The sequence below is a fragment of the Thamnophis sirtalis genome, unplaced genomic scaffold (genome assembly GCF_051295495.1).
Source record: "Thamnophis sirtalis isolate CommonGarterSnake01/CBP01778 unplaced genomic scaffold, rThaSir2_p1.2 scaffold_13, whole genome shotgun sequence".
NCBI lineage: Eukaryota > Metazoa > Chordata > Lepidosauria > Squamata > Natricidae > Thamnophis > Thamnophis sirtalis.
This window is the reverse complement of record NW_028261393.1, coordinates 3,645,616-3,661,045: the sequence shown is the minus strand read 5'-3', so window position 1 is coordinate 3,661,045 and position 15,430 is coordinate 3,645,616. Positions and strand designations below refer to the sequence as shown.

At 40.8% G+C, this 15,430-nt stretch overlaps 1 protein-coding gene across 1 annotated transcript in view; it reads right to left on the bottom strand.

Annotated features, from left to right (window-relative positions):
* Positions 1-580: 580 nt before the first annotated feature.
* Positions 581-15,430, bottom strand: part of CRX (cone-rod homeobox) — a 22,299-nt gene continuing 7,449 nt past the window's right edge. Inside the window, 7 exon segments of the mRNA XM_087727533.1 lie at positions 581-1,247; positions 1,250-1,279; positions 1,282-1,322; positions 1,324-1,423; positions 1,426-1,837; positions 3,840-3,991; positions 8,822-9,047. Coding sequence (XP_087583659.1) covers positions 1,216-1,247; positions 1,250-1,279; positions 1,282-1,322; positions 1,324-1,423; positions 1,426-1,837; positions 3,840-3,991; positions 8,822-8,918 — 864 coding nt within the window. The 5' untranslated portion in view covers positions 8,919-9,047 and the 3' untranslated portion in view covers positions 581-1,215.

Here is a 15,430-nt window from a genome sequence, read left to right as displayed (position 1 = left end):
AGCAGTTAGGAAGATAGGAAAAGCCACAAAGGGATTGCTGGAATATTCTTAACAGGTTTCGGAGAACGAATTAGGTGGATCGGTCCTGAGGTTTTCGCTCCTCTGCAAATTGAGATGGTCGATTAAAAGGTAATTTTCTCAGTGTAGTAGCTTGCACAAAGGAGAAACCAGCTAAGAAAGCTAGGAAAACATCGTTGTGGAGCAAAGCACCCTCAGATAGACTTGGAGAAGTGCATACTGTTGGCTGCGATGGACGTAGGAGAGACCAGACAATGTTCCTGGAGGATCTGTGGCAGGCCCTTAGGAACTTCTCCATAGCTTGAGATTCCTTCATGGATGGGCTTTCTCCCTCCTGTTGGAACGAGCCTCGTGGGCCAAGGAGACATTCGGAAGAAGGATTTCTGGAGGAGAACTAAGCAGGGACTCACAACTGGCTCTCGACGATGAGCTAATAAAAACTGGGGTGGGGTGGGGGGAAATCCTAGCCTTCCAAAGAACTGGAGAAAATCCCCAAAGGGTTCCAGGAGGCCAGTCAACTCTAAAAGCCCCTTGAAGCGGTCTCAGCGCAAACTCGGGCGAGGAGGAAGAGATGGAGGTTTACCTCTGGTCCAACCAACACTTGACGAGCTGTTGACTCCCGCAAAAATGGATTTCTTTCTGCTCGGTGCCGGCAGCCATGATTTGTTTTGTTGGGACATCTGCCCACCTGGCTTGCTCACCCTAGTAGTGGTGAAAGATGGTGTGTTCGGGAGAAAACAGAATCCTCTGGAATGTCAATTCTGGAAGTCCTACAGCTGGTCTTCACCGTGGCTGGTTGACCTTCCAATGAGTGGAGGTTGAGTCCTGCTGGAAGCGAGATGGTTGCCCCCAGTCTGGGCTTCCGTTCTTCCAGAAGTCCAACCATCAGTGTTCCAACCAAGAAGGGTGAGGAGCCCCAACGGATGGAAAGCAGTTTCATCTCCCGAAGACTGGGCGCCTAACTTCTCCCATTCCACCTCTCAAGAGGACGGCTTCCCAACAGCAGTAGAGAAAGCAAGTTATGGCAGATGTTTACGTCGGCAGGACCAGGGAGGGGGCAAAAGGGACAAGACGAGAAGATCAATCTCAGTGCAAGAGCAGTGAGAAGGACGGGTTGACCCACCACCAAAAGACAAGACCGTCAAAGGAAAACGGGAGCTTCCTCCTACCTAAGGTGGGTGCCCAGGCCTCGCCCATTCACAAGACCTGGAACTTCCACGAACTTTGATCTTGTAATCCAAGCAATCGGCGGCGTTGAAGTCAGCTTCCAGGAGGCCGTGGGGTCTTTGTAGTCTAGGCAATCCAACCGAGCTGAAGCCCATGCCCGCGCCGCTGTACCCCTGGCTGGAGAGGGTGGCCGGGGACTGGCTCAGGTGGCTGCCCATGGTTGGGGTGGACAGAGGCTGAGCGCCGCGCCAGGTGCAGAGAGCTGGGGGTGCATGGGGGACAGGTAGGAGCTGCAGTCAAGGCTACTGAAGTAGGAAGTCGTGCCAGCGTAGGACTGGGTGTAACCCGGCGCCTGGGTGTAGGTCATGGGGAAGGCGGCCGACCTCTGCATGCAGGGGGTGGTGGAGGAGGCCAGCGGGTCTGGGAGCGGCGAGATGGAAGCCGGGCTCCAGATGGAGACGGTGGCGCTGGCGCTCGAGCTGGGGGCCACCGAGGTGCCGGCCGGCAGAGGGCTGTACTGCCCGTTGGCGCTAGTTTCGGAACTGGTCTCCGGAGCTGGAGAGGTTTTCTTCTTGGCCGGCCGGGCTTTGGCCTGTCCGCTACTCTGTTGTTGCTGCTGGCGACATTTGGCCCGGCGGTTCTTAAACCACACCTGGAAGAAAGGAGAGCGAGGTATGTTTGTGAGGGGAACTAAAAAGGAGGGTCACGTTTCCCTCTGGGCAGAGGAGGCGTTTAAAATGTGACACAGGAAAGACTGAATCTGGAAATGTCGTCTGTTTTCCCTTCTCAGTTTTAGAAATAATTTAAAGGGATCAACAGACCTTCCTCCTCCTCCTCCTGTTGTCCCCATAATAACAACTCTGCGGGGAAAGGTTAGGCTGAGAGAGGGGCTAGAGGGATCGGCTCATAGTCCCCCCAGTTGGCTTTCATGCCTAAAGCAGGACTAGAACTCACAGTCCCCTGGCGATTGGCCCAAAGTCACCCAGTCATCTTTCGTACCTAAGGCAAGACTAGAACTCACAGCCACCTGGCGATTGGCCCAAAGTCACCCAGTCATCTTTTGTACCTAAGGCAAGACTAGAACTCACAGCCACCTGGCGATTGGCCCAAAGTCACCCAGTCATCTTTCGTACCTAAGGCAAGACTAGAACTCACAGTCTTTGGAGGTGACAAATTGGGGGAAGCCTCTATTAAGGGTGGGAGAGGAGGTCTGTCCACTAGAGGGCACTGGACACACACCAAATTCCAAAGAGTGGACCTCATGGCACTTCACCTTGAGTTCTCCTGCTCCACCATCATCTAAACCAGGGGTCTCCGATCTCCAACTAAATGCATCTGTCTGGCTTGACAATCTTAACTGGGGCTTATTTGGGGGGGACTTATATTACGAGCATCCCGAAAAGAAATCATACTAGCACTTATTTTCCAGTTGGGTCTTATTTTCGGGAAAACAGGGTATCTATCATCTATCTATCTATCTATCTATCTATCAATCTATCTATCTATCTATCTATCTATCTCTACCTACCTACCTACCTACCTACCTACCTACCTACCTACCTACCTACCTACCTACCTACCTACCAACCATACCTACCTACCTACCTACCTACCTACCTACCTACCTACCTACCTATCTATCTATCTATCTATCTATCAATCTATCATCTATCTATCTATCTATCTATCTATCTATCTATCTATCTATCTATTATTTATCTATCTATCTATCTATCTATCTATCTATCTATCTATCTATCTATCTATCTCTACCTACCTACCTACCTACCTACCTACCTACCTACCTACCATCTCTCTCTCTCTCTCTCATCTATCTATCTATCTATCTATCTATCTATCTATCTATCTATCTATCTATCTATCTATCTCTATCTACCCATCTACCTACCTACCAACCATACCTCTCTATCTATCTATCTATCTATCTATCTATCTATCTATCTATCTATCTATCTATCTATCTATCTATTATTTATCTATCTATCTATCTATCTATCTATCTATCTATCTATCTATCTATCTTTCTATCTTTCTATCTCTATCTATCTATCTATCTATCTATCTATCTATCTATCTATCTATCTATCTATCTATCTATCTATCTATCATCTATCTACTGTATCTATCCATCCATCCATCCATCCATCCATCCATCCATCCATCTATCTATCTATCTCTACCTACCAACCATATCTATCTATCTATCTATCTATCTATCTATCTATCAATCAATCATCTATCTATCTACTGTATCTATCCATCCATCCATCCATCCATCCATCCATCTATACATCTACCTACCTACCTATCTCTGTCTGTCTGCCTGGCTATCTATCTACTCTCCATCCATCCATCCATCCATCCATCCATCCATCCATTTCTGTTCTATAAATGGAGCATTTACTTATGTTTCTAGGTGGCCTCAATTTGACACTACACTAAAGGGTGGTGCCAGTTTGAATTTTCTTTTGAGTCTTTTTCCCATTCCTTCTCTTCGGTTTCAGTTCATCCTAATCTCTGCGGCAGACAATCCCTGGGTGGCCCCATAGCTGTCCTTTGTTATACAGCATTTCACCCACAGGTGAAAGCATAACGATAATCAAAGAGGGACCGGAGCTTTGCAGAAAGCTCACCTGGACTCTGGATTCAGGCAGATTGATTTTCAGGGCAACCTCTTCGCGCATGAAGATATCCGGGTAGCGGGTCTTGGCAAAGAGGGCCTCCAGGATATCTAGCTGGGCCCGTGTGAAAGTGGTGCGCTCGCGCCTCTGCTTCCGTGGAGTCGCTGCAGGAGAAAAGGAGAAAAAAGTCAGAGAGAGCCAAAAAAAAAAAATGCATCTTCCTTCCATCCATCCACCAAGGTGATTCCATCTCAACCTTCATCTCTCTACTCATAGTTCATTTTTTTTATTTTATCAATTTCATATATACATTCACAATTATATGATCTCATAACTGTTATTAATATGTATTTATAACAAATTTTCCCTACTGTTGACAATATACTTGAAGATTGCTTTTTTATCATCCCATAGATCCATCTTATCTTACAACGGTCCTACTTCTTCTTCCCTCCCTCCCTCTTTCCTTCCCTCGTTTCTTCTCTCCTACTCCCCTTCCTTCCCTCCCTCCTTCTCTCCTTCCCTCCTTCCTTCCCTCCTTTCTTTTCTCCTTCTCTCCTTCCTTTCCCCCTTCCTTTCCTCCTTCCTTCCCCCCTTCCTTCTCTCCTACATTCCCTCCTTCCTTCCCTCCTTCCTTCCCTCCTTTCTTCTCTCCTTCCTTCTCTCCTTCTCTCCTTCCTTCCCTCCTTCCTTCCCTCCTTGCTTCCCTCCCTCCTTCCCTCCCTCCTTCCTAGTTCATTTCATAGTTCATTTCACCACCATCCATCCCACAAAATTACTCTTCTTGCTGGCATCCTTTTATTCCACTCAGCCATGAATTTCCCTAAATAATACGGGTTAGTGTTTCATCCTCTCTCTGAACCTGATTGTTGTCCTGCAGATGTCTCCTGACCCAGCTAGGTAACATCTTCAGTGCTAGAAGGGAATGGGGTTTAAAAACTGATGAGCCTAACTAGCTGAATCGTGAAACGTCTGCAAGAAGATAACCAAGGTCAGAGAGCACCAGGGACCCCACAGTCATCCTCCTCCTCCTCGCTCTGCAAACTTAATCATGTCATTGGGGAAGCCATCTTGACTTTTTTGACTCCTCTCCTGCAGAGCTCCCAGCTGCCCTGCAGAGGAGAGGCCTCATAGAATTATCATAGAGTCATCTGGGGTGAGGGAAGAAATCACCCCTTCTTGTGCACAGTTCTCCTCTTCCTCCTTCACCCCCTTCTGGCACTGATGAAGTTACCTAGTTTGGTAATGAAATGTCTGCCAAGCTCAGAGATCACCAAGGGCCCAACATTCCTCCCCCTCCTCCTCTTCTTCCTCCTCACCAAGGGTCCCACAGTTCAATCTTATTTTATTTTATCAATTTCATATATACATTCACAATTATATGATCTCATAACTGTTATTAATAATATGTATTTATAACAATTTTTCCCTACAGTTGACAATATATTTGAAGATTGCTTTCTTAACATCCCATAGATCCATCTTATCTTACAACGGTCCTACTTCTTCTTCCCTCCCTCCCTCTTTCCTTCCCTCGTTTCTTCTCTCCTACTCCCCTTCCTTCCCTCCTTCCTTCCCTCCCTTCTTCCCCTTCCCTCCTTCTCTCCTTCCCTCCTTCCTTCCTTCCTTCCTTCCCTCCTTTCTTTTCTCCTTCTCTCCTTCCTTTCCCCCTTCCTTTCCTCCTTCCTTCCCCCTTCCTTCTCTCCTACATTCCCTCCTTCCTTCCCTCCTTTCTTCTCTCCTTCCTTCCCTTTCTTCTCTCCTTCTCTCCTTCCTTCCCTCCTTGCTTCCCTCCCTCCTTCCCTCCCTCCTTCCTACCCCCCTTTCTTCTCTTTCTTCTCTCCTTCCTTCCTTCCTCCTCTCCTTTCCCTTCTCTTCAATCTTGAGCTACAACTATTCTTCACAGCTACAAATATTGAATATTCTTACATCACCTGCTTAGTGATTTAAAAGCGGATTAAACCAGCTTCTAAAAAGCAAACTTTAACCACGATAGTGGTCAGGGAGAGTCAGTTTGGTGTGGGGTTAAAGGCGCCAGATGAGACACCAGGAAACCATGGGTTCTCGTCCTTTCTTAGCTACGAACCTAGCTGGTTGTGAATCAAAATTCAGACGCTTGGCAACTGCTTCACACTTATGACGGTTGCCGTGTCCCAAGGTTATGGGATCCACTTTTGCGACCTTCTGACAAGCAAAGTCCATGGGGAAGTCGGATTCACTTAACAACCTCGTTACTAACTTACCGACTGCACGGATTCACTTAATGGTGGCAAGAATGGTCGTAAAATGGGGCAAAGCTCTCTTTTAACAACTGTCCCACTTAGCCACAGAAATGGTGGTCTCTAAGTTGAGGACTACCTGTATTTAGCCATAGATCAGCCAAATGCGGTACACACAACCACTTAAAAAGTGTTAAGGCTTAAACTGTGCCACTCACCTGGATGGATTTGTTAGCAAGCCAAAGGTGAACAAACTACCAGAATTGTTAAAATAGATCAGAATCAGTTGCTGCTTTTTAATTTTTAGTTGTCTGCTGTATTTCTCCACTTTGGTAGACTTCAATTCCCAGAATTCCCAAAGCTGGCTGGGGTATTCTGGGAGTTGAAGTCTCCCCCAATTGCTCAGAGGCCAGGTGGGAATAAAAAATGATTACAGATCATTAAAGATGATTAATAAAAGACCCAAAAAAAAAGATTATTAAAGGCTCCCAGGGCTGTAGATAGGCTGAAATTCCTGCACAAGAATTTAAAATTAAGAAGGCAACAGAGTTGTTGAAGTAGGATTTTTTTTATCATTACCCTCTAAATATCAGATCTGTGCTCCCATGGATATTAGTGGGTTATATTGATGATCTTTATGACATCAGAACAGCTATCAATAAATCAATAAAGTTGGCTGGTTTTGCTCCCTGGATGTGAAATATCAAGTGAATTGTCCTCTGCTGATTTTTGCTTGTTAATGCTTGTTTTTGATTTAGGAAAACGGAGAGGGATTTTAAACTAAAGTTAAGGGCTTCAACACAACCCGTAGCGTGGCAATTGCTAAACTTTATCAGAAATTCCAGGTACGTACACAGAATTCCTCAGAGGAAGTGTGGGGAAAAGATTATTAAATCTCTGATGTCACAAAGATCATCAATATAACCCACTAATATCCATGGGAGCACAGATCTGATATTTAGAGGGTAATGATAAAAAATCCTACTTCAACAACTCTGTTGCCTTCTTAATTTTAAATTCTTGTGCAGGAATTTCAGCCTATCTACAGCCTTGGGAGCCTTTAATAATCTTTTTTTTGTCTTTTATTAATCATCTTTAATGATCTGTAATCATTTTTTATTCCCACCTGGCCTCTGAGCAATTGGGGGAGACTTCAACTCCCAGAATACCCCAGCCAGCTTTGGGAATTCTGGGAATTGAAGTCTACCAAAGTGGAGAAATACAGCAGACAAATATTTATTAATATTTGATTTGCAGAACGGTGAATGCAGTAATAAAAGCGAAATGCACAATGGAATCAAGAAAGAATTGGACACCAAATAATTTTAAACAGCATTAATAGATTAAAAAAAAAACAGTTAAGCATAATTTAGCTGACGTATTCTCAGAATCTTTGTTCTCTTCTTCCTCACTGATTATTATGGATTATTTTACTTTAATGCTTCCTTCAAATTGCAATGGGTATAATAAAAATATATTCCAGAGGGGGGAAAAAACCCCACATCTCTTGGTCATTTCTTATTTAGTCTTAGCTATTCAGCCCTTTTCAAATGCACCTTTATATTTATGGAGGCAATCGCAAATTTGGCTTTAAAATTCACATTTGCTGGGGGGGGGGGGACAGGGGACGGGACACCATACTTTTAACATGATCCTGAATTGTAAAAAAAATAAATTCCCCCAGTTGCCATTTTTTTTTTCTGGACAGAAAAAAAAACAAGCCAGTTTTGTTTTATTTCAACAAACACCTTCTACATTGCTATTCTATACTACAAATTGAGTTACATTCCGCTTTGCAAACTTTGAATTCTGTAACGTTTCTACTTTGTTACAAACTGCTTGATATATTATCATTTTCTTTTCTCTCCTCCCCCCCCCCCCGCCAAGATAGAAATAGGTGTTTTTATGCCTAAAGCAGTAAAAACCCTTTATAAAGAAATAATTTCATTATTTCTGGCTGGGAAATTCTGGGAGTTGAAGCCCACACATCTTAAAAGCTGCCCCGTTTGATTAAAAAAATAATCTGATTTATTTGCTTACTACTCTAAATCTTGCCTTCCGATTTTCTTTCTTCCGATTTTCTTGCCCTAACTTCTAATTCCTCTCAAGATTTTCTAGGTGAGAATCAGTCATTACCTCCTTCTTATAATATGGGGAGGGGAGGGGGAAGGTGTAAACTGAACTGTAATTTTCCTCCTGAAAGCCACAGAAAAGTAATGAGCTAACCAATAGATTACAGCCATATTTTTTTTAAAAAATCAACATTCCTGAAAACTCTGGTACAACTGAAAGAGAGCAGATTGGGGACGGCTATTTTTATTCTATTCACAAAAGGAATACAACTCTTGAAACTCTTCTGCGTAATTTTATTTACAAAAGAGCAACCCAAATCTTCTGAATTAGAGAAATTCTACGTTTTATTTTATTCTTTAACGAAAGCGCAAAGTTTACAATTTCAAGTTTCTCTGAATGGAGAAATGGGAACTTTTTTATCCTTTTAAAAGTGATTAGCTCTCGCCTCCCCCCCCCACAAATAGTTTTCATTTATTCAATATGAAATAAAGCGGTGCAGGAATTTTGAAGGAGGGGATGGTCTGTGAACATTTACAGAATTTCCTTCCTTCTCTAACCGCATTGACTCCCAATATCCGGAACCTGATCATCCATACAATACTGAAAGACTAAAACAAGAAAATTCCATTGTGTTTATTTTGTACAATGACAATAAAGGCAATATATATATTGGGAGGGGGGGAAAAAAAGAAATGCACTTACTGGGGTATCCAACCGCTGAATGCAATAAATCCATCCCAGGTCCAGCCAGAGTTAACCCATTAACGGCATAATGTGGTTGCTTGATGTAGGACATCATGCTCAGAGAAATGGTGTCTCCAAGTTCTTCTCTTTGGGTTGGAGTCAAGGTGATGCTCCTTCTGGCCCTCAATGAACTTCGAGAAGACAATCTTCAGGCTTATCCCGGCCACTCAGCATCGAAGGGCAGCTGGGGATGGGGAAAAATGACCCACTGGAAATTGGTGGTGCCCACCCCAAGGGGCCAGAGGTGGAGAACAGCCTGGCCAATGGAGAGCAGAAGGACAAGAAAAGCTCAGAAATGGTGGGAAGGCTTGGAGAAGACCAGGAGATCATCTGATGGATCTTCCTTTCTCGCCCAACACAGCCAATGCTTTGCAGCTTTGCAGCTCCAGCTGAAATGGGCCTTTTTCAAAACTTGACTTTGGAGCCCCACCCTCTAAGAAGCATTTAAAAACACACACACACAAAGACACACAGGCAACTCCATCCAGAGTGAAGGAGGAGCTAACAGGGTTGGCTGTTTAGCAACTCAAAAGACAAAGCTAATGGCTTCCCACCAAACCAATCAGCCTTATCTTTTGTGAGTCTATTCTTACTCAAATGGGCAGGTTAAGTCAACTCATTAAATGGTATGGATGGCCCCCTCTGAACTGTCTTTTTCTTTTTCTTTATTTTTTTATTTTGCAGCCCCCACCCCCCAAGAGGGCTGGTTGAGGGTCTACAGTATCAGTTTATTTTGCTCTTTTTTTGTGGGGGGGGATTGCACTTAAAAACCCGGCAAAATTCAGATTTCGAAAGAGATCAGTTGTGTTCAATTCCCTCTTCTGGTGAAGTGTCTGAGTTCAGATTTTATTTTGCTGATTTGTGACCAAATTAGGGAAGAACAGAAATTGGGAGGGACCTTGGAGGTCCTCTAGTCTAACCCCCTGCTCAAGCAGGAGGCCCCCATGTCATTCCGGATAAAAAAGGCTGTCGGGTCTCTTTAAAAAAAAAAAAAACTTTTAAAGGACTATACTGTAGAGCAAAAAGCTTATATGTAGAGGAAAACACAGGGGGATAGCCCCCCTTTACAGTCTGAGGCTGGCTTAATGCCTACCTTAAAGGTTTGTTGTTTTTTCAGCATGGATGAGATGATAAACTGGCAGATAACTTGAAAATGCTGGCTGCATCCAAGCTTAAGTTCTCATCCTTGGCTGGTGGGTTTGTAGGTTTGAATACAATCAAGGCTAAATTGGAGGAGGGGGCTCTTTAAAACTATGCTCCTTAGGGTTCAGACAGCATGTAGAGTGTTTTTCTCTTAAGGTCTCTTAATAATGGCACCAGTTCATGGTATCAGATCCCCAAGTGGTTTGGAAATCAAGACCCAGGACTCTGGCGTTAAGTTTTAAGCCATTCCTTTATTCCACAATCCATCCTAGAGTCCCACTAAAAATGCAACGAACAGCAGAAACATTGTGGAAATCTAATTTTAATAAACTACTGCAAAGAATCATGCCTACTTCTTTATACTAGTTTATTGCAAGCTTCCTGCCATTTCCTAGTTGTTGTTTTTTTTCCTGCTTTTGAAATGTCTTTGGGGCAGTTAGAATTGTATTTGCACAACAATGGAAAAGGGAAGAGATCTACAGTTGAAAACGTAATTAAAAAAATATTAGAATGCGCAGAAATGGATAGACTAACACTTCAAATTAAGGAAAAGGAAGAAACTGGATAGTTTTTAGCATGGGATTCATTTTATCCATGGTTAGTTGATAAAAACAGAAGTTAGAAATGTAAGAGAAGGACTAATGTAATAATAATTATTATAATTCTAATGTTTAATGAATAGAGAATAATAATAATAATGTTATAATGCTAGAGTCGGGAACAATTAGCACATATATGTGAGGGGAACTTTTACCTTTACCTTAATGTTATAAGCAAGGTTTGTAAAACTGGATATGCAAATATTATCATATGATTATTGTGAGTGCAATGAACATTATTGTAAACCTTATGGCTATTATTTCCTCAAATTATTTGTACCCAGGCAGTACACTGTTTATTTAGAAATGGAATTTTTATATGCAAAAGAAAAAAAAAAGGAAAAAAAATGTCATTGGGGAGGGGGAAACAAGGAAAATAACCGGCACATTTTTCTCCTGGTTTTGGCATTAGGAAATATCAGATGCAAAAGCAAAAAGATGAAAAACGAAATAATCCTAAACATGAATCTTTTTTTTTTTGCCTTTCAGTCAGATGGGAAGGATTGTGGGGGGGGAGAGAAATCCCTGCAAGTGAGTCACCCAAAAGATTGGAAGAGAATGAAGGAGTCATCAAAGCCTTAGATTTTAAAACCAGAAAACCAGATTATCTTTGTAAAAATAAAACAACAACATAAAAATGAGTTCAAGCTGATAAGAAGGGATGGTCCAAAAAATACAGGCTAGGTAAAAATAGCCATAAAAGAGAAACTTCTGTCACCTCATAATTTCTCAATTTGTTGAGACTATCATCTATCTACCTTCCTACCTACCTACCATCGTATCTATCCATCCATCATCTATCTATCTATTTATCTTTTGGTATCTATCACTAGCTAGCTAGCTAGCAAGCAATCTCTTTCCATCTGTCTGTCTCTCTGTCTCTGTATCAGTTATCTATCTATCTATCTATCTATCTATCTATCTATCTATCTATCTATCTATCTATCATCTAATCTATCCATCCTATCTATCTATCTATCTATCTATCTATCTATCTATCTATCTATCTATCTATCTATCTATCTATCTATCTATCTATCATCTAATCTATCTATCTATCTATCTATCTATCTATCTATCTATCTATCTATCTATCTATCTATCTATCTATCTATCTATCTACCTACCTACCTACCTACCTACCTACCTACCTACCTACCTATCTATCTATCTATCTCGTCTCTCTCTCTCTTCTATCTATCAATCCATCCATTTATATATCTATCTATCCACCTATCCATCCATCCATCCATCCATCCATCCATCCATCCACTCTCTCTCTTCTATCTAGCTATATTCATCCATTTATCTATCTATTCATCTATCGCTCATGTTTTCTGCCCTTTTAATTTTCTGTTTTTCCTTCTCCTGTTTTCTTTCTCTCTTATTTTCCTTTGGCTTTTAACTGAAGTGGAGTAGGGAATGAGAGAAGCGGATGGATCTTCTCAGCGGAGATCGAAAGGAAGATCGGGAACTTTTCAGCCTTTCAGGCTCTAAAAGTTTTCTGCCTCCGGCTTCCAAATCTACCTCGGGAACTCCGGGGGGAAATCGATCAAAAGCATATATTGTATGTAAAGAGAAAATCAATTAATTTTTTTTTAAAAACTAGCACTTGGGCACGGGGAGGGAATAACGCAAGGCTGAATATTATAAACAACCTCAGTCTCCCTCCTCCTAAATCATTGCATCCCTTCTTTTCCTCATCACGTCGGAAGAATTTACACGCGTGTTCCGCGGGGGTTTAAATCCTCTCCCCCCCCCTCTCTTTAGTTTGAATGGCTGCTTCTCCACCCGCCACCTTCCCTTCTCTCTGACCCACCCCTGCCTTCTTGGCTCTTCAGTTTGCCGGGGGTCCCACGGAGACCCACGCGGGAGCCTGCCTCTCCCTTCGGCCACAGCAAATAAACACGACGCCCTTCGAGTTTTTCCAAGCTTGGGTTTTAAAACAAACAAACGCGCGGTTTCCACTCCTTTTCATTTAACAAACTGGGATTGGGCTGATCAACCCGAAAGGAAGAAGGAAAAAAGTGGCCGGGCGAAGTGATAGACGGGCATTTAACTGCTTTTTGACACCTTGGCTGAGTAGGGAGGCAAACCTGGGGAGTCTTTTGGGGGGAGGGGCAAAATCAGATTTCCTAGCTCCGTTTCTCTGTCTAAACAGAAATTTGGCGAAGTTTCAGCTTTTATTATTTTATTTTATTTTATTTTATTTTATTTTATTTTATTTTATTTTATTTTATTTTATTTTATTTTACTTTATTTTACTTTATTATTATTTTATTATTATATTATACTATATTATACTATATTATACTATATTATATTATATTATATTATATTATATTATATTATATTAATTATATTATATTATATTATATTATATTATATTATATTATATTATATTATATTATATTATATTATATTATATTATATTATATTATATTATATTATATTATATTATATTATTATTATATTATATTATTACATTACATTACATTACATTACATTACATTACATTACTATATTATATTATATTATATTATATTATATTATATTATATTATATTATATTATATTATATTATATTATATTATATTATATTATATTATATTATATTATATTATATTATATTATATTATATTATATTATATTATTACATTACATTACATTACATTACATTACATTACATTACATTACATTACATTACATTACATTACATTACATTATTATTTTATTTTATTATTTTATTATATATTTTATTATATATTTTATTATTTTATTTTATTATTTGCATAAGACATTTGGATGGCTTTGTTCTCTCCCGGTTAAAATCTGTGGATTGGGAAAAAGAGGATAGCTTTAAAGGAGGGCTAACAGTCACTTTGTAAAGAGGACTTTACAAAACTTCAAAACTTTTAAGAAGTTTTTCCTCCCCCCCCCCTAATTATTGTAAGTCACCCGGAGTCATTGTAAATTTAAATTAATACATGATACATGTCTTTATTTATGTGTGTCTTTATGGGAGCATCCTTATTATTTTTTTACAAATAACCCCAGGTGGCAATTGGCAAATAGTAAGTCCAACATACTTCCCTTCTTCTCACAACAACCCTGGGAGGTGGATTAGGCTAAGAGGGAAGGGCTGGCCCAAGGTCATCAGACTGACTTTCGTGGCTAAGACAGGACTTGAACCCACAGTCTCCTGCTTTCTAGCCTGGTGTCTTAACTACTAGACCAAACTGGACCAAACTGGCTCTCTTAAAAATAAGAAATTTATTTAATTTATTTATTTAGCGTATGATATCTGCAGGGGTCATGCAATAATTGATATACAAATTTAGTTTAAATAAAGTGTCAGCAAATCTATATCTATATAGCTATAGATCTCTCTCACTATCTCTATCTCTCTACCTCTCTCTTTACCTACCTACCTATCTATCATCTCTATCTCTCTATCATCTCTACATATTTATATATTTCTATATCTCTCCCTCCCTCCCTCTTTTTCTCTCGCTCTACATCTATCTATCTATCTATCTATCTATCTATCTATCTATATCTATCTATCTATCTATCTATCTATCTATCTATCTATCTATCTATCTATCTAATCTGATAGATAGATCTGTCTATCTGTCTATCTATCATCTCTTTCTCTCTCTCTCCATACCTACCTATCATCTATCTATCTATCTATCTATCTATCTATCTATCTATCTATCTATCTATCTATCTATCTATCTATCTATCTCTATCTCTATCTACCTACCTACCTACCTACCTACCTACCTACCTCTATCATCACTACATTTTTATCCATTATCTCTATGTATATATCTCTACCTCCCTCCTCTATCTATCTATCTATCTATCTATCTCTATCATCACTCTACCTTATCTATCATCTTTATATATGTATATATCTTTCTCTCTATCTCTACCTACCTACTTTCCTAGCTAACTATTTCTCTCTATCATCTCTATATATTTATATCTATCTCTACCTCTATATCTCTACCTACCTACCTATCTACCTACCTACTTCTTCATCCATCCACCCACCCACCTACCTACCTACCTCATCTATTATCTCTGTGATGTGGACAATACAAAATAGGAGATAAAATATTACATTAAGATAAAACCACAATAAAATCACCATAATGTGGAGCCATAGAATTGCAATGGGGTGGATGTTTTAACTGGATGCCTAAGGGAGGGAACCGTCTCTAACTGCTTCTGGTGTGGCTGTGAGGAGATGAACAGGGAAGGTGTAGCTATCCAAAGTAAGAGGGCTGTCTGTCGGATGCAGGATTTGAACTGCCCCAGCTCAGTCCTAAGGAATGTTAAAAATATCCAGCTCTCCTAGAGTCTTAAACCTCCAATGACCTGGGTAGCTTCAGCATGATACAATAGTATTGCTGTGGGTTCTTTGGTGAGAAACCCAACATTTGTCTTAGTGTATTGTGTGAAAGGACCATTTCCTTGAGCCACAACGGGGCTTATCCGGTTAGTTATGTAAATACAGCCACTTGGTTAACCTGGATTTAAGGTTCAACGTTTGCTGTAAACTCAGCTGGCTAACCAGATTCAGGAGGCTGATCTACGGTTGAGGAAGTCCTCCATTAAGGACTAGACTTCATCACGAGCTCATTATTATGGAGCAGGGAGCGTGCATATCCACACGCACACACAGCCCTTGCCTGGGCTGTAACATCATAATCAACAATCAAGGGACATGCAAACTGTCTATGCCAAACCATGGTTATCAATTTCATTATGCCAGATCTCCCGGGGATCCCCCACCGAGGTATTTATCACTCTGC